Genomic DNA, 27,256 nt, shown 5'->3' on the forward strand with positions numbered 1-27,256 from the left:
TTGAGATTTACACCTGTGCAAAAACAGGGTCCTTTCACAGTCAAGGAAACGCTCAGAGGCAGACAGCCACTCGGTGTTTAGATCTGGTCCCTCGGACACCTCGGTTCTGGAGAGGCCTCTGCCCTGACCACTCCCTCTTAGTGCTTCTGGACAGGGGCTCCCGGGGAGGACTGTGAAGAAGCAGCATCAAGGCAAGGAGGCCTCGGCCAAGTCAGGAGCTGAGGGGTGGGGGAGCAGAGGAGGCTGTTTCCAGGAGTGCTAGGCTGAAGCATCCAGAGGCCAGGAGACTCATCTCTGTTGCCCTATGGCTCAGTCTCCTCTATGGCCAACCTGGGCCAGCATCAGAGGCATGGGCAAGAATGAGCCTGCCATCTGATACTAGAAGTGTGGGGCCCAGATGGCAGCTCAGGCAGCGCAGCTCAGGCCAGCTCCGTCTTCCCTGGAAGCCGCCACTAGGTGAGGAGAAATCTGTGTGAACCCCCGGCTTCCTGATTAGCAGGCTCCCAGGACGAGGGCGATTAACCAAATGTGCAGCTGGCTCAGCTGCTGGCTAAATGAGACCCCACTTGGCCTGCAGCTTCCCAGGGCCCCTGGGTGTGGGGTGCGCCCCAGCTGCTGAACCGCAAACAGGATGGATGCACACAGAGCTGGGGACGGGGCGGGGGCCTCCTCCTCAGTGGTAGTACCACAAGCCCTGTCTGTCCCAGGTTCACATAGCGCGGGAGTCTGTGTCACGTCATCTCCCCCAGGAAGATACGTTTAAGTCCCGCTAACAGCTTCCTGAGTGGTTTTATACTTCCTCTTCCCAGCTCCCTTCCAATAAACCATGAGCAGCTGCAGGATTGCTTTCTACCAATGCCCTGAAACAACACACAGCTCTGCCTGCCTCCAAAGCTGGGGTGGCTGCTGGGGGAGCCATTCAGACACACTGGGCCCCAGGGAAGAAGGAGTGGGGGCTCTACTGCTCTGCCAGGGGTGTTTGAGCAGCCTCCCTGGAGCCACACCAGAGGCAGCTGAACCCCACATTTGCCTATGACCCTCCTTGCTGGGCCTTGGGAACCCTAGTCAGCTGGTTCATGAGGGGCGTTGGGAAGGAAAGGCATTCCCTCTCACTTAGGGTGACCCCCAAACACTGAGGTTCTCTTGGCTGCAAAGATTCAAGCTCATTACCCTCATTCCTTGGTCCCTCCGTTTTTTCCTCCACACTTCCTTCCAAGAAAGATCTTTCTCAATGGTGGCTCACTGCTCCTGGCCAAAACTAATCCCTGGATCCCCAGGTACCCTAAGCAAAAGGCCCCAGTCCCTCGGCCTGGCACTGAGGCCTTAATCTTCAGCCATCCTGCCAGGCCTCTTCTCTGCAGCCTTCCTGTCCCTTCTCACCACCCCCTGTCCAACACCTCACACCCCAACTTCAGTCATGATGGGCCATGGGCTCCCACATCCCAGCCTCTTGCCCCTGCATCCACGTCCTCACCAGTGTGGTCCCTCTGGCTGCCGCACCCTCATAGGTCTGTACTGACCCCAGTGTCTCAGCTCCAGCTTCCTTTCTTCCTGGACCCCATCCCTGAACTGTAACGCCCCCACCCACCCAGGTTGGCCAAAGGATGAGCAATCTGTCTGGCTGTTCCTCAATTCTGAGTCCACTATTGAGTCACCCACATGTCCCCAGTGCTAACCAGCATAGGGTCCGGCACAGAGCAACGGGAGAGCAAGGGCAGGCATGGGCATCAAGAGCCCCTGACTGCTCTGGGGCCAGAAAGGGACCACAGCCGAAAGGCAAAAGTATAAGCAGTGGAGCAGGTGCTGCAGGTGCCTGGGAGAGGCAGGGCCGTCAGACAAGCTTCATGGAGAAAGTGCACAGGATCGTGGGAGCTAAACATGAAGTCAGGGGAGGACTGGGGCAAAAGCAAGAAGAAAAAAGCTCCAAGTGGGCTTGTGGATCAGCAAGCAGCCCCAGTGCCATGTGGCTGAAACATGGACTGGTTGGAAGAAGAGGGGAGAAGCGGCCTGGAGGACATGAATATCAGAGTCAGAGCATGACTTGGACCATAGATTGACAGCCCCTTTATAATGTCCCTCGTGGTAGCTATCCAGGGCTGTTTTACTCCTGTAATAACAAGGAGCTTACTAACCCTAGAGAATCATAATTTTCAGAAAGAAGGACGGAACCATATAGTGGCTGCCCTTCCAGGCTGGGCTGTAGGACTTATTCTTCAGGCAGCAAAGACCTAGTTGCCAACTCCACAGCAGAATGATATTACTGGATTTATATTTTAAAAGCATCATAGTAGGATTGCATAAAGATGGCAAACTGACTGCATATTCCAGACTTTTTCTCCTGCCCCAAATCCCTAGAAATGACATAATTACTTCCATACAAATTCATCTTTAGTAGCAATGTAAAATAAGAAGGGATGTCCTCTGCAGACCCAAGTGGTGAGGTGTCACTGGAAGGAGAAGGTGGAGAGATCTGGTAGGGGGCAGGCCCGGCTATATTATTTGCAGGGCTCATGACAAAGTGAAATGTGGTGTGCCTTATTCACAATTATTAGAAATTTCAAGATGGCAATAGCAGAACATAAGGTCAAGGGTGGCCCTGTCTCAGTGGGGAGTTTTGTGTGACCAAAGGTCAAATACCCCTAAAGCCAGCCCAGGAGAGAGGAACCTATAAGCTTCCATCCTGCAAGGGAAAGTCTGCAGCCAAGGAGGAGAAGCTCAGAGTTTACAGCAGCTCACAGGTAGGAAATACTAGACTAAGGGTAGCTTGTGTGACTATCTGGGCTCCCATGACAGATGAGCCAGCACTTTTCCTTCCCTGACCCCTGCTTGTGCCAAGCAAAGGCAGCCATCCCAACGTGTGAGAAAGGATGTGATGGAGAGGACACCCTGGGATAATGAAGATACCCAGAGGAATAAATCAGAAGCTACTGGTTCAATTTACCAAGAAGTATCTCCTACCCACCCTACTAATTAGGTAACCGTAGGTTGCAGTCACCAACAGAGCACTTCACCCAGACTTAGGCTAACAGAAAACTGCAAATGCAGAGGAGCACTAACCCAAATATTGCCAAATATTAAAGGAAACCCAACTCTGGGGAAGGAAGATATCAAAAACAAATTCCAGAGAAAAAAGAGTTCAGGGAAATGGACGTGCGGTTTCCTTGGACCAACTTATTTTTAGATTCTAGTCAATATTACATAGAGGATTAGTTAAGACATAGATGCTGAGCCCTACTCTCAGAATTTGGTTCGTTCAATCTGGGTGGGGCTCCATCACATTTCTAATAAGTTCCAAGGGACACTAATGCTACTGGCACTTATTTGAAACCACGTAACTAGATGCAAGAACATAAATGAGAGTTGGGGTTTAATGGAGGAAAAACTAGCTCTCTGGAAACTGAAGGCAAAGAATTGATGAGGGACACCGTGCAGTGACTGCTTCCTTCCCGTCAGTGAGAATCCGGCCCTGCTCACACTGAGTTTATTTGGGGAACAAGAAGACCCCGATCACAAATAGCTCCTTAAGTGGCAGCTCTGACTATTAGTATAAATTATTCTGGAAGAGATATGTAAACCCTGGGCATAAGCTTAGAAACATGGCAAGCTCTGTCAAGGACCAAATGGAATTCAATCCAGGAATGCAAGGTTATTAAACTGTAAAAATCAATTGATAGGATGGAATTTAATCCAGGAATGCAAGGTTATTCAACATGTAAAAATCAATTGATAGGATAAAAGACAAAAACTGGATAAGCATCTCAAAGATACACAGAAAAATCATTTGGCAAAAAAAATCTAATACCTTTTAATAATAATATTCTTTTAAAAAAACACTCAACAAACCAGGCACAGGAAGGAACTTCTCCAGCCCCAGCCAGATGAAGAACACCTTCAAAAAACACACAGTGGACATGTATTTAATGGTGAAAATTTAAAAATATTCCTCTTAAGACCAGAAGCAAGACAAAATGTCTATTCTTGCCACCTCCATTCAATATGATACTGGAGGACCTTGTCAGGGAATTTAGACAATAAAAGAAAATAAAAGATATCCAGATTGAAAAGGAAGAACTAAAACTACTTCTGTTTGGAGAGGACATGATCTGATGTATAGAAAATCCTAAGGAATCACGCCCCACCAAAACAACAAGAAACTCTAACAAATTATTCAAGCAAGTTTGCAGGATACAAGATCAATATGCAAAAATGTGTCCAGACAGTGGGAATAAACTAACCTGGAAATGAAACTAAAATAATTCCAGTTACAATGGAATAAAAAAAGAATAAAATATGTAGGAATAAATGTAAACAAAGCTAAGGCTCATACACTGAAAACTGTAAAACATCTTTGGAAACAAGCAAAGACCTAAGCAAATGTAAAGACAGTACTGCACTTGTGGACTAGAACTGATATTATTATGACCACAGTGTTCCGCAAATGAATCTACAGACTCAACACAATCCCTAATGAAATCCCAGCTGGATTTTTGGCAGAAATTAACAAGCTGACCTTAAAATGTACATGGAAACTGGGTGTGGTGGCACAGAATTGTAATCCCAGTACTTGGGAGGCTGAGAAAGGAGGATCGCTGGTTCAGCCACTTAGTGAGGCCCTCCACAACTTAATGAGACCCAGTTTCAAAATAAAAAATAAGCTGGGCGTGGTGGCACACACCTGTAATCCCCGCGCTTGGGAGGCGGAAACAGGAGGATCGCACGGGTTCGAAGCCAGCCCCGCTGGCTTAAGAGAACCTGTTTCCAAATAAAAAACATAAAATAGGTCTGGGAATGTAGCCCAGAGGTAGAAGGGTTTCCAAGAACAGCAATACCACAAAATAAAATAAAATAAAATGAATAAAGAATAAAAAATAGGGCTAAGAGTGTAGCCTGGAGGTAGATGCCCCTGAGTTCAATTCACAGTACTGAAAAAAAATTCATATGGAAAGGACTTCCGGGAAGATGGTGATGGAGAAAAGCGGCGTTTATGAGTCCCGCTAACAATTGATCTCTATTACCACAAAATCAGCGTCTTTCATAGCCAGAAAACACAATCAGCAGAGAAATAAAAACTGTAAATACAAGGGACAGAGAAAAAGAGGGCTGCAAGAACAACCAGACACCAGAAAAGAAACCTGCCTGCAGTGCCGCTGCCAGAGCCGTGGCAGGGAGCTGCCCCAAGACCATCTTCCCTCGCAGCACCAGGCTCCACAGAGGAGGGGACTCAGAAATGAGCTCAAAACCAGAAAGGAGATACGCCAACCTCACAGCCTAGGATGTGGCAGCAGCACCATATTGCCGGCGGCAGCGGCGAATTCACCAGACGTCTCCAGATCAGCGCACTCAACAACCCACCAGGTTCGAGAGAGGAGGTGTGGACAGCGAGTTGAGGTGAGCAGCTGCAGAACAGCCAGGCGATATTTAGCAGTTTTTTTCAGTGCAAGGAGTGTATAAAGCTCCCAGGGGCCGGGCTCAGCACACCCTGCAGGGACTCAGAGAAGAGCTCAAAACCAGAGAAGAAATACGCTAGCCTCACGGCTGAGATCGTAGCAGCAGTGCCATATTGCCAGCGGCAGCAGCAGGGAGTTCACCAAGTCCACTACAGCTCCATCACGCACTCAACAACCATGAGTCAAATTGCGGCCCCTAGAGGAGAAATCCCAGTACTGCACTCCCAGGGACTTGCGCAGATAGTCTCCCTGGGTCAGAGATTTTTGCAGTCCAACCCAGTGAAGGAGAGGCGGCGGCAGAGATATCACAGCATAGTTGCAGCTCCCCGTGGAAGAATGCCCAGCCTGACACCCCATGGTCTCATGCAGCCTCTATTGACTCCCTGGGTCTGAGACTTTGCGATACAACCCAGTAAAGGAGTAGTGGTGACTGAGATACCACAGACTCGAGGTCCAGAGCACCTTAAGTGAACTCGTAGTGACCCAGGGAAGAACCCAGAGAAGACACAAACTTCCGAAAATCATGGGAAAGAGAAATAACAATGGAGCAATGAATGCCCACAACCCCACAACATCAGAACCTGATAAAACAGAAATTCAGAGATCTCTAGAAGATCAAATCAGGAAAATAACTGTAGAAATAATAGAGGACTTTCGAAAAGAATTCAGAGAGTCAAAAAGAGATAAAGGATGCAACCACTGAAGTAAAGGCCTCAATTCAAAGTATAAACAACAGATTAGACCACATGGAGAATAGAATCTCACTCCTAGAAGATGATCACTCCAAAAATGAACACATAGTCTCCACATAATTGTCAAAATGACCAATGTGGAAGCCAAGCAGAGAATCTTAAAGGCAACAAAAACAAAAGGCCAAGTGACATTCAGAGGCAAACCAATGAAAATCACTCCAGACTTCCCAAACCAAGTCATGAAAGCCAGAAGGGCTTGGAGTAACATATTCCAAACTCTGAAAGAAAACAACTTCCAGCCAAAAATTTCCTACCCAGCAAAACTATCTATCAAATTAGATGGGGAAATAAAAAGCTTCCATGAAAAAGAGAAACTGAAGGAATTTATGTCTTCAAAACCAGTGCTAAAGAAAATACTCTAGGAGATTAAGTGCAAAGAAGCAATAGGTAATACACGCCAGAACCAAAGAAATAAGATTTCCCATCTAGCAGACAACTAAGCAAAGAAGAATAAACAATATCTCAAACAGAAATAAAATCTTAACATGTTAGGAATTAAAAATTATTTCTATAATCACACTGAATGTAAACGGCCTCAACTCCCCAAGAAAAAGACATAAAGTGGTAAAATGAATTAAAAACCAGAATCCATCCATCTGCTGCTTACAAGAAACACACCTTACAAGTAAAGATAGGAACAAATACAAGGTAAAGAGCTGGAGCAAGGTAATCCATGCTAATGGAACTCGAAAACAAGCAGGAGTAGCAACTATGATATCAGACAAGTTAGTCTTCAAACCCAAACTTATTAAAAGAGACAAAGATGGCCATATTTTACTGGTAAAAGGAATAACCCAGCAAGAGGAAATAACAATAATCAACATCTATGCCCCAAACATAGGTGCAGCTACTTTCATAAATCAAACTCTTTGTGATATGAAGACACACATAAATCCCAACACAAATACTGGGAGACTTTAACACACCTCTCACAACACTAGACCAATCTTCCAGACAAAGGCTCAGTAAAGATGCCTCAAAACTAAAGAACACCATTAACCAAATGGACCTGTTGGACACATATAAAATATTTCACCCAACTCCAGCCAAGTTTACATTTTTCTCAGCTGCTCATGGAACCTTCTCCAAAATAGATCATATTCTGGGACACAAAATGAGCACTAGCAAATTTAAAAAAGGTTACTTACTTCCCTGTGTCATTTCAGACCATAATGGAATGAAACTAGAAATCAACTAAGAAGAACCAGAGAAACAACATAAACATTTGGAGACTGAACACCACACTTCTGAATGAAGAATGGGTCATAGAAGATGTAAGAGGTGAAATCAAGAAATTTCTAGAAACAAATGAAAATAAAGATATAACATATCAAAACCTCTGGGAAAATTTATAGCACTAAGTGCTCACACAAAAAAAAACATAAGAAAAACAGAAAATCTTCAAATAAATAACCTAACGACATACCTTAAAGCCCTTGAAAAGCAGGAACAATTGAACCCCAAAGCCAGTAGAAGACAGGAAATTATTAAAATTAAAGCAAAATTAACGAAATAGAGAATAAAAAAAACAATACAGACAATCAACAAAACCAAAAGCTGGTTTCTTGAAAAAATTAACAAGATAGACAAACCAGTAGCCAACCTAACTAAAAAAAAGAGAGAATCAACCCAAATTATGAAGATAAGGGATGAAAAGGAGAAATTACTGCTGACAGCATAGAAATCCAGAGGATTATCAGAAACAACTTCGAAAAACTATACTCCAACAAAATGGAAAATCTGGAGGAAATTAACAACTTCCTAGATAAATACAACCTTCCTAAACTGAGTCAAGAAGATATAGGACACTTAAACCAACCAATAACAATCAAAGAGATTGAAATAGCAATAAAGAGCTTACCATCAAAGAAAAGCCCAGGACCAGATGGTTTCCCAAGTGAATTCTATAAAACCTTTATAGAAGAGCTAACCCCAATACTCCTCAAACTATTTTGCAAAATAGAAAAAACGAGGACTCTCCCAAATACATTCTATGAAGCCAACATCACACTAATACCCAAACCGAATAAAGACAGTTCAAGGAAGGAAAACTACCGGCCTATATGTCTGATGAACTTGGATGCAAAACTATTAAACAAAATACTAGCAACACGCATTCAAAACCACATCAAGAAAATCATACACCATGACCAGGTAGGGTTCATCCCAGGGATGCAAGGCTGGTTCAACATATGAAAACCAATCCATGTAATTCACCATATAAACATAATCAAAGACAAAAAATCACATGATCACTTCAATAGATGCTAAAAAGCATTTGATAAAATCCAACATCCATTTATGTTAAAAACACTGCAGAGAATTGGAATAGAAGGAACATATCTCAACATTATTAAGGCAATCTACATTAAGCCCACTGCCAACATCATATTAAATGGGGAAAAACTTAAGAATTCCCCGTAAAAACTGGAACGAGACAAGGATGTCCACTATCACCACTTCTCTTCAATATAGTACTAGAGACTCTAGCCAGAGCAATAAGGCAAGAAAAGGAAATCAAAGGAGTACAAATAGGAAAAGAAGAACTCAAACTTTCACTATTTGCAGATGACATGATACTATATTTAGAAAACCCAACAAACTCAACCAAAAGGCTTATAGAACTGATCAACAAATTCAGCAAAATATCTGGATACAAAATCAATCTTAAAAAATCAGAAGCTTTCCTGTACACCAACCATAAATCCACTGAAAAAGAAACTCAGAAAACACTTCCACTCAGGATCTCCCACAAAAAAATAAAATACTTAGGAATAAACTTGACCAAGGAGGTAAAAGATCTCTGCAAAGAAAATTATAAAACACTGAAAAAATAAATCAAAGAAGATCTTAGAAGATGGAAAGATCTTCCATGTTCATGGATTGGCAGAATAAATATCATTAAAATAGCCATCCTCCCAAAAGTGATCTACAGATTTAATGCAATGGCCATTAAACTACCAAGATCATTCCTCACAGACTTAGAAAAATCAGTCCTTAAATTTATCTGGAATAACAAAAAGCCCAGAATAGCCAAAGTAATTCTCAGCAACAAAAACCACACAGGAGGACTCACAATACCTGACTTTATACTACAAAGCCATTGTAATAAAAACAGCATGGTACTGGCACAAAAACAGATACATAGATCAATGCAGCAGAATAGAAGACCCAGAAACAAGCCCACACACTTTCAGCCAATTGATTTTTGACAAAGGGGCCAAAAACATACACTGGAGAAAAGATAGCCTGTTCAACAAATGGTGTTGGCAAAACTGGTTAACCATATGCAGAAAATTGGAAATTAATCCCACTTTCTCACCCTGTACAAAAGTCAATTCAAGATGGATCAAACACTTGGAAATCAAACCAGAGACCTTGAAGCTCCTCGAAGAGGGCATAATTCCAACACTGCAACACATAGGCACAGATAAACACTTTCTCAACAAGACCCCAAAGGCACAACAAATTAAAAGGCAAATCAATACGTGTCATTGCATGAAACTGAAGAGCTTCTGTTCAGCAAAGGAATCTGTCAAGAACCTCAATGGAGAGCCAACAGAATGGGAGAAGATTTTTGCCACCTAACCCTCCAATAGAGGACTGATACCTACAATATACAGAGAACTCAAGAAACTCAACACTAAGAAAACAAAGCATCCAATAACAAAATGGGCAAATGAACTAAATAGACACTTCACAAAAGAAGAGATTCAAATGGCCAATAAATGCATGAAAAAATGCTCAACATCACTGGCAATCAGAGAGATGCAAATCAAAACTACCCTGAGATTTCACCTAACTCCAACTAGAATGGCAATCATTCAAAACACAACAACAGATGCTGGCGAGGATGTGGAGAAGTGGGAACTCTAAAACATTGTTGGTGGGATTGCAAATTAGTGCAACCACTTTGGAAAACAGTATGGAGAATCCTCAGAAAAATGGGAACAAATCTACCATTTGATCCAGCAATACCAATTCTGGGTATCTACCCAAAAGATAGGAAGCCAAACTATCAAACTAATGCATGTGTATCTATGTTCAGAGCTGCACAATTCACCATAGCCAAACTATGGAACCGGCCAAGATGTCCATCAACAGATGAATGGATTACAAAACTGTGGGATATGTACACAATGGAATTTTACTCAGCTATCAAAAAAAACCCTCAATTACATCATTTTCAGGGAAATGGATGAAACTGGAGGACATTATGCTAAGTGAGCTTAGTCAGTCACAAAAAATAAGAAAGCAAATGCTTTCCCTAATATGTGAGAGTTAGGGAGAAATGGGTCATAGGAGGAACTCTTGAAAGAGGAAAGTCTATAGAGGAGCAAACAAGACAACCTAAAGGAGGAGAAAGGAAGGGGGAAGAGGAAAATCTCTAAAACACACAATGTACTTAAACATATCGAAGTCAATTACTAAGCTAAGCAAGGGAGGGAGGAACAGGGAGGGAATGGGGTGGGAATTGGGTAGGGGTTAAATCAGCGATGGGTACATGTTTGTACACACAAGTTTTTTACCCCAATAAGTTGTATGAATATAATGCACCAATTTAAAAAAATTTAAAAGAAAGAAACTCAACACTAAGAAAACAAAGCATCCAATGACAAAATGGGCAAATGAACTAAATAGACACTTCACAAAAGAAGAAATTCAAATGACCAATAAATGCATGAAAAAATGCTCAACATCACTGGCAATCAGAGAGATGCAAATCAAAACTACCCTGAGATTTCACCTAACTCCAACTAGAATGGCAATCATTCAAAACACAACAACAGATGCTGGCGAGGATGTGGAAAAGTGGGAACTCTAAAACATTGTTTGTGGGATTGCAAATTAGTGCAACCACTTTGGAAAACAGTATGGAGAATCCTCAGAAAAATGGGAACAAATCTACCATTTGATCCAGCAATACCAATTCTGGGTATCTACCCAAAAGATAGGAAGCCAAACTATCAAACTAATGCATGTGTATCTATGTTCAGAGCTGCACAATTCACCATAGCCAAACTATGGAACCGGCCAAGATGTCCATCAACAGATGAATGGATTACAAAACTGTGGGATATGTACACAATGGAATTTTACTCAGCTATCAAAAAAAACCCCTCAATTACATCATTTTCAGGGAAATGGATGAAACTGGAGGACATTATGCTAAGTGAGCTTAGTCAGTCACAAAAAATAAGAAAGCAGATGCTTTCCCTAATATGTGAGAGTTAGGGAGAAATAGGTCATAGGAGGAACTCTAGATGAAAAAGGAAATCCTATAGAGGAGCAAACAAGACAACCTAAAGGAGGAGAAAGGAGGGGGGAAGAGGAAAATCTCTAAAACACACAATGTACTTAAACATATCGAAGTCAATCACTAAGCCAAGCAAGGGAGGGAGGGACAGGGAGGAAACAGGGTGGGAATTGGGTAGGGGTTAAATCAGAGATGTGTACGTGTATGTACACACAAGTTTTTTACCCCAATATGATGTATGAATATAATGCACCAATAAAAAAATTAAAAATTAAGCCGGGCGTGGTGGCGCACGCTTGTAATCCCCGCGCTTGGGAGGCAGAGACAGGAGGATCGCGCAGGTTCGAAGCCAGCCGCGCACGCTGGCTTAGGAGACCCTGTTTCCAAATAAAAATGTAAAAATAGGTCTGGGAGTGTATCCCGGAGGTAGAAGGGCTTCCAGGAACCCCAGTACCACCACCAAAAAAAAAAATTAAAAATTAAAAAAATTTAAAAAATAAGGACCATTATTTTTAAAAATTCATATGGAAATGCAAAGAACAAACAACAGCCAGAAAGATCTAACAAAAGAAGAAGAAAGTTGGTGGCCTCCCACTTCCTGGCTTCAAACTTACTGTCAGTGCACAGGAATCAGGACTCTGGCACCCTGGCACATATATGTGACTAAAATAGAAGTAAGCCTCCAAAAATAAGCCCACATGTCTGTATCAATTGGCTTTCGACAAGGGTGTCAAAACAAGTCAATGGAGGAAGAAACAGTCTTTTCAACAAATGGTGCTGAAACAGTTAGTTAACCATATGCATAAGAATAATGTTGAACCTCAACTTCCACACCATATACAGAAATAAATTCAAAGTAGAGCAGAGACCTAACTATAAGAACGAAAACTATAAAACCCTTAAAGATAATGTACACATCTTCATGATATTGGATTAGGCAAGGGTTTCTCAGACATGGCACCAAAAGCACAGAAAATAAAAGAAAAAAATAAATATAGTGGATTTCATCAACATTTTAAGATTTTGTGCTCCAACAGACATAAGCAAGAAAATAAAAAGACAACTCGCAAAGCCAGGTGTGGTGGCACACGCTTGCAATCCCCGCATTTGGGAGGCGGAGACAGGAGGATCGTGCAGGTTCAAAGCCAGCCATGCTGGCTTAAGAGACCCTGTTTCCAAATAAAAAGTATAAAATAGGTCTGGGAGTGTAGCCCGGAGATAGAAGTGCTTTCAAGAACCCCAGTACCACCAAAAAAAAAAAAAAGACAACTTGCAAAATGGAGAGAAACCATTTGAAAGTCATTTATCTAAAAAGATTTGAGTGTTCGTACGTAAAGAACACTTACAACTCAACAACAAAAATACATAAAACCCCCATTAGCTGGGCATGGTGGGGCACGTTGTAATCCCAGCACTTGGGAGGCTGAGGCAGGAGGATCGCACAGGTTCGAAGCCAGCCTCAGCTACTTAGTGAGGCTCTCAGCAACTTAGTGAGACCCTGTTTCCAAATAAATTATAAAATAGGGCTGGGAATATAGCTCCAGAGATAGAAAACCCCTGGGTTTCACCCTCCAATAAAACCAAAAAGAAAGTACATAAAACCCAATTTTATTTTATTTATTTGTGTGTGTGTGTGTGTGTGTGTGTGTGTGTTTTCCCAAGTGGGAAAGGCGACCCATGTCATTCGGAGGTTTAACCTTTTTTGTCGCAAAAAGGAATGGGAGATGAGCCTGTCCTAGACTGCTTGCTCCTTTTGCTTCTCAGAGGAGCCCCTGATTCGTGACTGGGGCCGCTGGCTTGAGGCCCTTTGGCCATTCTTCTCTCTGGAGGCCCAGGTCCCTCGCCCCTCCACCCAGGAGGTAGAGGCGAGGCTGGTCATCTCCCAGTCCATTTCTCACTGGCACCTTGGACAGAGGTAGTTGGGACCGGGCCTAACTAACACTCTCAGTTGCCTGCGAGGGCCGAGGTGAATAATCAAGGCATTGTAGTCACAAGACCAACATTATGTAACCTCAGGCTTTTTTCTGGAGAGTAAGGTGGCTTTTAATTACTGACAAAGTTGTTCCTTTGGACTTTGGGGACAAGGCAGTGGAGCGAGTGAGCTTGCTAGCAAAATGGTGCCAATTTCATACTTTGATTTTGTTATCTGTAAGTAGTCCCTACCCCCACCTCTGATTTGTAAACAGTGCCCCTTTCAGAGTGGTAACCTGGAATAGGCCACCAGGTGACACTATATTTCTTCACTTATAAAAAGCTTTATGATATCAGAACCTCCTACTTTCTTTGCTCCCATAGCGGTTGACACTACATATATATTATTTTTTATTTATTTATTTATTTATTTATTTTTGCGAAAACCCAATTTTAAAATTTGAAAAGAATTTGAATAGACATTTCCCCAAATAAGATAAGCAACTGACCAATAAGCACATGAAAAGATGCTTGACACCATCAGTCGTTAGGGAAATATAAACTGAAACAACAACAAAATATCACTTTCAACCCATTAGGATGGCTATAACCAAAAAGACAGATGATAACAGGGATTGGTGAGGATCTAGAGAAACAGAAACACTTTTATGTTGCTGGCGAGAATGTACAGCAGTATGATGACTTTGGAAAAAATTCTTCACAAGTTACAAAAATTGACCATAATATTATATATAGCAATTCCACTCTGAAATATATACCCAAGATAGTCAAAATTAAAACAAAAAACATGTATATGACTGGATATAGCAATAGTATTCATAATGGCCCAAAAGTAGAAGCAACCCAATGTCCTACTGATACATGGAGAAATAAAATGTGGTATGTCTCACACACACACACACACACACACACACACACACACACAATTTCCTGCATCTGAGGTTTTCCATTATTTCTATATACCAAAAAAATGTGGTATGTCCATACAATAGAATAATATTCAGCCACACAATGGAATGAAGTAGTGACTTATGCTACAATGTAGATTGCTCTTGAAAACATTAAGCTAAGGGAAAGAAGTCAGATGAAATGCCACATGTGGTTTGATTCCATGTTATGAAGTCTCAGGGGCCAGGGGATGAGCCTGGGGAGGGGCTGCTAACTGATACAGAGTTTCTTTCTGGGTTGATAAAAATGTTCTGGAACTAGATAATGTGATTGTTGCACAATTTCACAAATAACTTCAAATCACTGAACTGTATGCTTTTAAAATTTATTTATTTATTTGTTTGTTTGTTTGTTTATTTTTTGGTACCAGGGATTGAACCCAGGGCCATTCTACCTCCACGCTACACCCCAAGCCCTATTTTTTGTTATTTATTTTGAAACAGGGTCTCACTAAGTTATAGAGGACCTCACAAGTTGCTGAGGCTGGCTGCAAACCTACCATCCTGTCTCAGCCTCCCGACGACAAGTGTGGGATTACAAGTGTGCACCACCATGCCTGTCTGAATTGTACACTTTAAAAGGATGAGGTTTAGCCAGGTGCAGTGGTGCACGCCTGTAATCTCCATATTTGGGGAGCTGAGACAGGAGGACTGCAGGTTTGGGGCTAGCAATCGGTAACTTAGTGAGACCCTATTTCAAACTAAAAATAGAAAGGACGGGAGTATAGTTCAGAGACAGAACCTCCCCCTTCCTGGGTTCAATCCCCAGTGCCACAAAAAAGAGGGGATGACTTTGAAAGTGTGTGAATTATATCTAAATGTAAAAAAAAAAAAAAAAGAACTTAGCAAGACCTGTTTCACTTGGATGGTGTCAGCTATGTGCTTCTGTAGATTATAAATAACTAAAATCAAGATGTCATATTATCTCACTTAGGATTGTTGACTAACTAATCCAACTTTAAGTATGTGGTCTATTCTCACCCATCTCTAACCTACCATAAAACTCTGAAATTTATCTAACAAGCAGAAGAAAATTTTAGAAAACATATAATAAGCCGGTGGCCTCCATGAATCACTAGCAGGATGTCAACCAGAAGAACCAAGCAGAGCATATGAAAACCAAGAGTGTTGAAAAATCCACAAAAGAGCCGAGCAGCAGAATGTTAAAGGAGATGGATGGGCTGTTGTTCAGGACCAAGGACAACTTCCAGAACACATCAAGGACCAAGAAATAAGAATTAGAAAAATAGCTGGGTGTGGTGGGTTTTGCCTGTAATCCCAGCAGATTTGAGGACAGCCTCAGCACCAGAGGGAAACTCTCAGCAATCTCGTAGATCCTATTTCCAAATCAAAAATAAAAATGACTGGAGGCGTAGCTCAGAGGTAAAACGCCTCTAGGTTCATCCCCCGTTTCAAAATAAAAAATAAAATAGGACTGGGGGGTAAAGCGTGGAGGTGGAATGCCTATGGGTTCAAGCCCCAGCACCACAAAAAATATACAAAAATTAAAAAATAAAATAAAATCAGAAGGACAAGTTGAGACCTGGGTAGAAAAATTGGAACAATAAAACAAGAGGTTCTTGGAGAAACAATCAATAAAATTTCACAGTAATGAAAGAGTACAGGTGCGTGCATGACAAGCAGCAACAGAAATCTCACTCGGATGCACTGTGATTTCAGGTTACGAAGAACAGAGATTTAAGCATTTTAAGGCTTCTAGGAGAAAAAAAGCCGATCTCCCACAAAACAACGAAAATCAAATTTATCTCGGACTTCTTCACCAGCAGCACTGCAGGAAGGGAGAGGAGGAATATCTTCAAAAGAAACAGGAACATGACTACAGATGCAGACAATCTTATATTGAACATGAAGGCAAAATAAAGACTCTAGACATAAAAGGACTTGGGGAGCTATTATCCACAGTCCCTACCTGAATAACTAATTGAGGAAACATTCTACCGAAAAGCTGAAGGGAATCCAAGAGGAAGTCATGGAATTTAAGAAGCAATGAGAACTGTACACTAAAAAAGGTGAATTTCACTGAATGTAAATCACGCCTCAGTATATTTAACTGAAGAAGAATAAGGAGGAGGAGGAAATGAGGAAAGAAAATAAGACGCCCTCACTGTCCCCTAACAAGGGGATTCCCCAAAATACAAATAGTAAAACTTGACAGTCAGCTGAAATAGGAATCAGATGGGCAGGGGCAAAAAGGGTGCACCAACGTCCTTTACAGGATGCCCTTTACATTTAGCAACAGGACGTGAAATTTATTTAGTCGTGGGGGATGTAGGAAATTTTTATTGTGACACTATAATTATTCATAACAGTGAGACTCATTGTTACATATTTGTTCAAGCTCAGAACACAGCTGGTCAGTTTCATCCTAGCACCAGGCCCCTCAGTCCCCCTCCTCCAACCTTGGTCCCTCCTCTACTCTGCTGGTTTCCCTTTTCCTTTCCTGAGACGCCCTTTCCCTTTTTTCTCTCTATCTTCCACAAATGGGAGAAAGCACGTGACCCTTGGCTTCCTGCGTCTGCCTTATTTTACTTAACATGCTGCTCTCAAACTCCATCCGTTTCTCTCTGCATGACAATTTCATTCTTCAAAGCTGAATAAAACTCCACTGTGTGTAGGCCACTGGACTGCATGTTTCACGTGGTTAGAAATACACATTTTAAGCTTGGCATGGTGGCGCACGCTTGTAATTTTAGCATTCGGGAGGCTGAAACAGGAAGATTGCTGTTCAAGGACAGCCTCTGCTACTTAGAGGCCCTTTGCAACTCAGTGAGACCCTGTTTCAAAATAAAGAATAAAAAATAGGGCTGGGGATGTACCACTAAAAAAAAAAAAAAAAAAAAAAAAAAAAAAAAACAGAAATATGCATTTTATATGCTTTTTACCAAAATTTAAACAATGTTAAGTAAAAATGGCAAGACAAGCAGTTGTTAAATAATACTACTAATAATGAATAAGCACTAAGCTGATACTAGAGGACCCTTTTTCATTAAAATACATACATACTGGGCAATATATCACCAAAAATACTACTAATAATGAATAAGCACTAAGCTGATACTAGAGGACCCTTTTTCATTAAAATACATACATACTGGGCAATATATCACCAAAAATGTAAATATATAACCAAGCTTAAAATAAAGAATGTGCAATCTGGGCTTGGTGGTATACATCTGTAATCCCAGCACTTGAGAGGCTGAGGCAGGAGGATCACAGGTTCAAAGCTAGCAACATGCCATAACTTGGCAAAACTCTTGGCAACTTAGCGAGAGCCTATCTCAAAAAAAAAAAAAAAAAAAAAAAGGGCCGGGCGTGGTGGCGCACGCTTGTAATCCCCGCGCTTGGGAGACGGAGACAGGAGGATCGCGCAGGTTCGAAGCCAGCCACGTGCGCTGGCTTAGGAGACCCTGTTTCCAAATAAAAATGCAAAAATAGGTCTGGGAGTGTAGCCCTGAGGTAGAAGGGCTTCCAGGAACCCCAGTACCACCAAAAAAAAAAGAAGGAAGGAAGAAAGGAAGGAAGGAAGGAAGGAAGAGGGCTAAGGTGTAGCCCAGTGGTAGAGCATCCTTGGGTTCAATTCGCGATAGCACAAAAATAAATAAATAGCCGAGCGTGGTGGTGCACACTTGTAATCCCCGCGCTTGGGAGGCAGAGACAGGAAGACTGCGCAGGTTCGAAGCCAGCCACGCGCTGGCTTAGGAGACCCTGTTTCCAAATAAAAATGTAAAAATAGGTCTGGGAGTGTAGCCTGGAGGTAGAAGGGCTTCCAGGAACCCCAGTACCACCAAAAAAAAAAAAACAAAAACAAAAAACAAAAAAACAATAAATAAATAAATAAATAAATAAACAGAATGAACAGTAGGCAGGTGTCAGAAGCTAAGAAGGAGCGAGCAACACCCTACAGAGGACAGCCAAGGCTGAGGTGGAGGAGGCAGGCCAGGACCCCTGAATCCAACAGATGGTCGCTCCAGGGTGAGAAGCTGAGAACTGAATTGTCAGCTCCACAGACTTAGCCTCAGCCTGGGGGTTTGGGGGGAGCTAAAGTGGAGCCCCCTTTCTATTCAGGACCCTTGAAAGGCTGCTCCAGCCATAAGGAATATAGACACACAAAGTCCTTGGGGCAGCAGCGGTAAAACCATTCACAGTCAGTGAGAAAGAAGAAAGTCACACATGAATAATTAACAGCCTAAGCCTGTGCCACATGTGGGTGTGGGGTCTAAATTTATACCACCCATGTAGAGTGGAACCCCTAGACTGTAAATTTAGCATTTGAAACACTTAAAGTAGCCGAACATGGTGGTGCACACTTGTAATCCCAGTACTTGGGAGGCTGAGACAAGAAGATTGCAGGTTCATGGCCAGCCTCAGCTACTTAGTGAAGCCCTCTGCAACTTAGTGAGACCCTGTTTCAAATTAAGAAATAAAAAGTGGGGCTGGGAGCCGGCTGTGGTAGCGCATGCTTGTAATCCAGTATTTGGGAGGCTGAGACAGAAGGATTGTAGGTTTGCTGCTAGCCTCAGCTACTTAGTAAGGCCCTCTGCAGCTTAGTGAGATCTTATTTCCAAATAAAGAATAAAGAATAGGGCTGGGGACGTAGCTTGGAGGTAGATTGCCCATGGGCTCAATCTCCAGTACCACACGCGCACACATACACAAAAAAAAATAAAAATAAAAAATAAAAAACCATAAGGCATGTGTATAAGTGTTCACACACATATTCCCCAGAATCAGCACTCTGAAGAACTGAAACTAGCCAGGCATGGCGACAATGGCTCATGTCTGAAATCCCTGTCTGCAATTTACAAAATTATTTTATAAATAAATAACATTAAAAAATAATAAATTCTGGTGAGGGGACAAGGAAATAAGAACTCTTAAACATTGTCAATGGGATCATAAATTAGCACAACCACTGTGGAGATCAGTATGAAGATTCCTCAAAAGAGAAGGAATAGAACCACCATATAACCCAGGCATATTATCCTCAGTATATTCCAAAAGAATTAAAATTAAAGTACTATAGTGATATGTGCATATCCATGCTTATAGCGGTACAACTCACAATAGCCAAATTATGAAAACATTCTAGGTGTCCATCAACAGATGAGCAGATAAAGACAGTGTGGCATATACACACAATGGAATTTTACTCAACCATAAAGAACAAAATTATGTCATTTGCCGAAAAGTATATGAATTAGAGAATATTATGCTACACAAAATCAGCCAGTCTCAGAAAATCAAGAGTCAGATGTTGTGTCTCATATATGGAAGCTAGAGAGAAAATAGGAAACAAAAAGGAAAGAGACCAGGAGAACAGAGAAAGGGGACTGGAGGAGGGAGTCGGGGAGAGAAAAAGGGAGAACTGATGGAGGAAACTGTTCAAATAAAATTATGTCCATGCATGAAGGTCTCACTGCCAACCTCACCAACATGTACAGGGCGGGGTAGGATCTGGAGGGAACGCCAAGAGCTGTGTGCATGTGTGCCTCTGTCCTTCAGATCTCACTACGATGTGTGATTGAAGTGAACCAATAAAAGTAAAGATAAAAGGGACTGGGAGTGTGGCTCAGTGGTCCCTGGCTTCAATCCCCAGTACTGACAAAAGAGAACCAGGGCTATCAGAATAGTCAGAAAGGGCCTATATGACCAGGGATTACAGTGGTTAAGGAGAGAAAAGATGGAATGCAAAACAGCCCAGGATTCAGAGGAAGAAAGACCGCTCCATTTGGAATCTGCAGAGCAGGAGTCTTCGGGCACCCAGGCAGGTCTCAGCTGGAGATAAACTTGGATTCATTATTGAGGGAAACTGATATTCCATGAAGCAAATGTGACTGGCCTAGGCACTGCCCCTGAGGGTGGAAAAGGGCAGGAAGTTGAAGGAGACAGAGGTGTCAGCTGTGCTTACACCACCGATTTTGATGGCAGCCCCTTCCAGCTAGCATTCTCAGAACTTCCTCTCTTCCCCCAGAAACACTCCCCAGAGCCTCTTCCAGCCCTTGCTCAGCTTTTCCTATGGCAGAGGAAGCTACTTCTCAGCTGCAGGCTCCTGCAGAGTGACAAGGCCACCCTGCTTGTCTTTATTTTCCTGACATCCAGCACAGGGTTGAGCTCCTATGGTGGCTTCATAAATGACTGCTGAAACGGAGAAAATGAGTGTGTATGTGTTCTGTGGTGTTGTGGGAATGCACATGATGATCCCACAGTGGAGCAGGGCTCAGAAGGGGCTGGGAATCCAGCTGGCTTGCTCCTCCTGGGCCCCTCTTCCCTCCCTCACTCCTCATTTCATTCTGGGAAAAATGCAGTCTCAGCTCTGGGACTCAGGCAAGCAGTGCCCTCATTCAATCCTGCATCAGCACCAGGAAGCATTCATTAGGACTGCTCTTCTTCCATTCCTCCATCTTTATAAGCACTTGTCATGAAATGCACTTGCAGATATTATCTCATTTAATTCTCATAACGGTTTTACTAGCACCCCACTCTGCAGATGAAGCAACCAAGGCCCAGAGTTGTCTGACTCTCCCTGGCCACAAGGTCACAGAGGAGGAGGGCTGATGCTCAAACCCTGACCTCCTGCACAGCAAAGCCACAGCCTCTGCCCCTCCTGTGGACAACTCCTTCTGCTCCTTCTCCCTGGCCCTCCTGACCCCACCAACTCACCTTGCCTGGCCCCGTCGCATCCTGAGCTCATATTGTGAGCCATACATCCCTTAGCAAACAAGTGAGGCTGGGAGGGAGGTGAGGACCAGGCGAGCAGAGGGTACAAATCTGGGTTTGACTTTTCATGGCTAAGAGGCCTCATGGAGAGGACCTGGAATCCATGGCCTCTTCTGGAGAGCAGAAGTAAAGAGCAGACCAAGTACCTATTTGCAAATACATGACTGTGAAGACAAGGACAGTGTCTCTGGACTGGCCTCGGGGGTGGATGCAGAGCTGACCCTTCCAGTGGCCTAGGGGCCTTTTCTTTTAAGACTCTGAATTTCTCGGTGGGAACCCAAACTGTGCCAAGCCTCAGGCCAGTCTGAGAGGTGAAGCGCTGAACCTAGAGAACCAGGAGCCTAGGAGGACCTTAGGCAAGACAGGTTTCTTATTTGTAAAATGGAACAATCAAGCCAGGCATGGTGGTACAGATCTGTAATCCCACTACTTAGGAGTTGGAGACAGATGGATCACAGGTTCGAGGCCAGCCTCAGCAACTTAGCAAGGCCCTCAGCAACTTATCAAGACCCTGTTTAATATAAATAAATAAATAAATAAATAAATAAAGCCGGGGATATAGTTCAGAGGTAGATGCCCCTGGGTTCATTCCCCAGTACCAAAAATAATATAAAATAGGACAATTGTTCTGGGCCTGCCCACTCTTTCTTAGGATGGTTACATGGGTATGGTGAGGGTCCTGAACCAAGGAGACAGAGCAGATACTAGGGGCAAGGTGGCCATTCTCTCAGTCTGGACCAGGGCCAGTTCACTAGATATTCCCTGAGAGGATGGCCCTTTCCACTTAGCAACTCTGGCCCATACCATGACTACGGAATAGCAGAACCAAGAAAGGAAGGAAAAAAGGAAATAAATGCTACGGTTAGATACGGTTCCTCATCAGAAAGTTCATGAGCTTGAAGCTCAGTTCCCAGTGCCATGGTATTGAGAGGTGGTAGAATCGTTAAGCGGTGGGCCCGTTGAGAAGCGACTGGTCGTGACCACCTCGTGAAGGGATAATGCTGGTCCACCGAGTGGAAGAGTTTCCATGGAGCGAGCTGTTATAAAGCGGGGCCTGGCCCCTCCTGGCCTCCTGCTTCCTCTCTTGTCTGCTGATCTCTTGGGCTCACGCTAACTGCTTACTGCTTGTGCACACGCTCCACCCTGTGGCGTCAATCGCCATGTTGTGATGGGGTGGGGGCCACCTCGCCATGCTGGCACCATGCTGCTTGGACTTTGCAACCACCAGAACCCTGAGCCAAATAAACTTTCTTTCCTTATACATTACTCCACATCAGGTATTCTGTTATATCAACCTAATACAGGCAGGGAAGGGAGGGAGAGAGGAAAGAAGGGGAAGGGAGGAAAGGGAGGGAGGGAAAGAAAAACACTGGCCTGAGAGAGCAGGTGCAAAGGCGAGCAGCCTGCATCCTGGGAGGGGCTGTAGCCTGGCACCGCTTTTAACTGTGATGCCATATCACTCAAATGCAGCCCTCAGTTGAGGCTCTCTGTGACTCAGTTCCCCCACATATCAGCTCGTATTTTATGACCTTCTCAGCTGCATCCTCTAGTTGAATTTCAAAGCCTGGCCCCTCGCCTCATTCTCAGGAGCCCTCCCTTGATCTCCCCTCCTCCTCTTTTGAATGTACCACCTCCATCTCAGGCCAACAATCCTTATATTAAAGCCCAACCTCTGAGTCTAAACCTGCACTGTGTCCCACATTATGATGTAGAGGCCTCAGTCGAATTGCCTATGGTCCCTCCTGTCAAGCACTTATCCAGGTAGGTGCTCAATAAATATTCTTTTAGTAATAAAAAAAAAGGGCAAATGCAGAGACACATGGATGCCTACAGGGATATGCCTGCCTGGTCTGCTGATAAAAACTCCTGGGCCAAAGTCGCCTTCTAAAGATCCTCCTAAATGGATCATCAGCCATACACTCCTCCCTCAGCAACTCAGCCAAAGGAGGTCCCCATCCTCACTGCTGTCCTCGCCTGAGACCTCAGCTCCGATCCCTGCTCAAAGCCTCCTCCAATTTCAGCCTTCCTTCTCCAGCACATTCCTACCCTGCAGACCCAGCAGTCCAAGGAGTGTGGACCCAGCACCTGACCTTACTTACTTGCTCATGAGTGGTCATTCTATGACCAAGGAAGCTCTGCTATAATAACCCTAGAGTTGTTCTGCTACAGAAAACCCCACAGGTGTCCCCAAGAGAGTGCCTACAGGTGGCAGAGTTTAGAAATGCTGTGAGAAGAGGTGTTTAGGCAGATGACTCTTCATGGAAGACCTGAGTCCCAGCCCTGATGGCTAGCCTCACCTCCTTCCTGAAACACACCCTGTATGTGCATACCCAGTCATGGGAGACAGAATCTCACCTGGATGCTCGTCCAGTTTCCCCATGGTCTCGATCTGCTCCACCAGGTCATTTGAATTCCACTGGCTCATTCCAATGAGGATGGCATTCTTCCCTTCGGCCACCTCCTCTGTGGGAAGAGAAATGGGCATGAGCAGGCAGGGTCATGTCTAGGTGGGGCTAGTATACAGGTAGGGCTGTGTATAGGTGGCCCTAAAAGGAGCTTGTGAGGAAGTACTTACTTCATCCATGAATTGAGGTGGACTTCAACCACTGAAAGTACCTGTGGTTTTAGAGTAGAGTGAAACACTTGGGGAAGCTGGCATTGCAAGAAGGCATTGTCACTGCGCCCTACTGGGCCTTCACATGTTACAACAAAAGAAAATAACAAGGGAGAAGTCATTGGAGAGGCTGAAAACCCACAGAGCTATTGCCTTTTGTTTGTTTATTTCTTTTTGTTTGTTTCGTTGGTTACTTTTTGTACTAGGGATTGAACCAGGAAGGCATTCTATTTCTGAGCTATAACCCAGCCTTTTTTTATTTTGGGTTTTTTTTGGTTTTTTTGGTTTTTTTTTTTTTTTTGTGTGTGTGTGTGTGTGTGTGTGGTACTGGGGTTCCTGGAAGCCCTTCTACCTCTGGGCTACACTCCCAGACCTATTTTATATTTTTGAAACAGGGTCTCTTAAGCCAGCGCTGCTGGCTTCGAACCTGTGCAATACTCCTGTCTCCGCCTCCCAAGCGCGGGGATTACAAGCGTGCGCCACCACACCCGGCCTTATTTTTTATTTTGAAACAGAGCCTTACTAAGTTGCTGAGACTTGCCTCAAATCTGCAATCTTCCTGTCTCAGCTTCCCAAGTTCTGAGAGAATAGGCATGTGCCACCACTCCTGGCTAAGTAGTGCTTCTTGAAGGGTAAAATGTTTGGAAAGAAAGGGCAGAACCTTATCACTTCCCAGCAGTTTTCCTTTGGGAATGTTATTGGACTTCTCTGAGCCTAGGTTTTCCCATCAGTAAAATGGGACTGGCAATGTCCGACTCAGAGTTGTGAGCACTAAACAATATGATGGTTGTAAAGGTGATATGCAGAAGAGGTGCCACAGAGGAGAGCATCGTGGTATGTCCTTGCATAGGAAGTGGCTCAGATGCCAGCAGATGTGAGTAGATCAGGCTTAAGAGGCAGGAGAATCACTGGAGTGTGGGTAGAGCAGAAACCCTCTGGTTCTAAGCGAGCCTTGAGCTGTATGGAACCCTTAGCTCCCATCTCAACTTTATGAACCTTTTTTTTTTCCCTTGGTGGTACTGGGAATTAAACTTAGGGGCATTCTCCCTCTAAACTACATCCCCAGCCTCATTTTATTTTTTCTTTTATTTTGAAATAGTCTCAAGCTGGGCATGGTAGTGCATGCCTATAATCTCATACTTGGGAGACTAAAACAGGAGCACCACAGGTTCGAAGCCAGCCTCGGCAACTTAGCAAGGCTCTCAGCAACCTAGTGAGGCCCTGTTTCCAAATAAAAAATAAAATAGGACTGAGAGTATATCCCAGAGATAGGAGGCCCCTGGGTTCTACCTCTAGTACCACAAAAAGAAAGAAAGAAATAGTTTCACTAAGTTAGTTGCTGAGAATCTCACTAAGTTGCTGAGGCTGTCCTCAAATATGAAATCCTCCAGTCTCAGTCTCCCAAGTACTGAAATTACAGGAATATACCTGTATTAATGCCTCTATTTTCTTCCACTTTACCCTGCAACTCTGTCTCTAATCTTACCTTTCCCTGACAAAGCTTAGTGACAACTCTGGGCAAAACAGTAATCCCTCCCAGGGCTGGGGAATATGATAGTAGGGCCATGTTCCCCAACCACACCGAATACAAGACCATCCAGCACACACTAATGTGGTGCATTCTCTCATCCTGTAAAGGGCCACTTCAAGAACAGGCCCATGGGAATGGGCATTTTCCTCCCCACCTTCTTCCCCAAAGAGACAGGCCTTCCTGGGAAAGAGCTTCCTACCCTCCTTCATAGAGCAGGTATCAAAAGGTGTTGAGAAGCATCTCCAAGCTTGTGATAATTAAAAGTAAAGGGTGAGGCCCACTGCAACAGCAAAAGTCCTTTATCCAGCAGATGGAACAAAATGGCGGAGCTGAAGCTCTGGGAGCTGTTCAGAGTTCTGATCTACTCTAGAGCTCAGTAATCCAGGTCTCATTTCTGGCTGACAATTCTTCCTGCCTTATTTCATTTATTTGATTGATTTACCAACACTTATGAAACCCTTACTGCACTGTGAGCTTGGTAGAAGCAATTTACAAATATTAACTCAATTCTCATTGTGATACTAAAAAGGAAAAAACTATTATCTCTATTTTATAGACAAGAAAATTGACACACACAGTAGTTGAGTTATTCTTGCCCAAGGCAACTCGCTAGAGTCAGGATTCAAACTGAATCCTGCCTTCCTAATAGCCTGCCCTGGACATCATGTATTGGATGTGGAACACTCTAACTATGCACTACACACACACACACACACACACACACACACACAGAACGAACAAACTAACTTATACCTACAAGTAGCATTATATACTGCATAGAACTCTGACCCAGAATCTGGTGCAGACTCAGCTATCTATGAGCTCAGTGCTTTTACAAATCCCTCCAACATTATTCCTCTTTTCTTATCCCTTAAATGGCAATAACAACTCTAGCTCCCTAACTCTTTCTAGCAAGCTGCCATGGAGACCAATAATATAATAAATTTGAAAAGCAACATAAGCCAAATGTTTTATGCAAAGATAAGGTGGTATTCTTCTTGGGGAAGCAGAATAGTTAAAGGTTAAGATCTCAGTTCTGGTATTAGCATGACTATTTTCAATCTTGAATTATCAACCAACCGTGAGACCTTGGACAAGTAGCTTCAGCTTTAAAAGCCTTGGTTTCCTCATCCACAGGGCAGTGTCAGAGTTTTGCCAATGTCATAGGATTCCCATGAGGACTAAATGAGACGAGGTCATGTGTTCATGAACTCACACTTGTGTTCATGACAGCACACAGGAAGAAGACAGAGATGATGGTGTTGCCATCATCACGGCACCCCCAGTAGCACCACTCTTGCTTGGTTCCAGTCTGCTGCTGTCTCTTCTTACGACATGCTCTCCCGACTCCAGAGTGGGGAATTGCGATCAGCCTGTAAGTCACCTTGGATTCTCTTGGCTAGGTTACACAATTAAGCAGCCACCTATTTGTTCATTCTAAACCCATTCTAGAATGAATGGATTCCTGAGCACCTACTGTGTGCCCTGTGAGACATGACCTCCATCCTGCAGGAAGCCTGATGTGTTAATGACATAACCATAAGTAGCAAGTGCAGTGAGACGAGAGGGCTGGGCTCAAGGCCTGGGGCCAGGCCTGCAGCAGGTACTCAGCATATGCTGGCTCCCACGCTTTCTACAATGCAGTAAGTCTGTCCTAGGAGTAAATGCAAAGCTATCAGAACACGGTGGGGGGCTGGAGACAGCTCAGCAGGACAGTGCTTGCCTAGCATGCATGATATTATGGGTTCAAACAAAAAAGAAAGAAAGTAGTATTGCAAAAAAGAAAGAAAGGAGCCAAGCATGCTAGCACATATGCACAATCCCAGTACTTGGGAGGATGAGACAGTAGGACTGAAAGTTTAAAGCCAGTCTGAGCAACTCAGAGAGACCCTGTTTCAGAAAAATAATGTCTAGGAAAATACCTTGGAGGTAGAATTGCATGGTAGCACATGTTTGTAATCCCAGTACTTGGGAGGCTGAGACAGGAGAATTGCAGGTTCAAGGATAGCCTCGGCAAATAGCGAGACTCTCATTAACC

At 43.5% G+C, this 27,256-nt stretch overlaps 1 protein-coding gene across 1 annotated transcript in view; it reads right to left on the reverse strand.

Annotated features, from left to right (window-relative positions):
- PITPNM3 (PITPNM family member 3) overlaps positions 1 to 27,256 on the reverse strand; it is a gene marked incomplete at both ends in the record, with an annotated part of 89,154 nt that overhangs the window by 48,824 nt on the left and 13,074 nt on the right. Inside the window, one exon of the mRNA XM_080713967.1 lies at positions 23,429 to 23,536. Within this exon, the coding sequence (XP_080570093.1) occupies positions 23,429 to 23,536 (108 nt within the window). The remainder of the gene's footprint in view (positions 1 to 23,428; positions 23,537 to 27,256) is intronic.

The sequence above is a fragment of the Muscardinus avellanarius genome, assembly GCF_963383645.1.
Source record: "Muscardinus avellanarius genome assembly, chromosome: 16".
NCBI lineage: Eukaryota > Metazoa > Chordata > Mammalia > Rodentia > Gliridae > Muscardinus > Muscardinus avellanarius.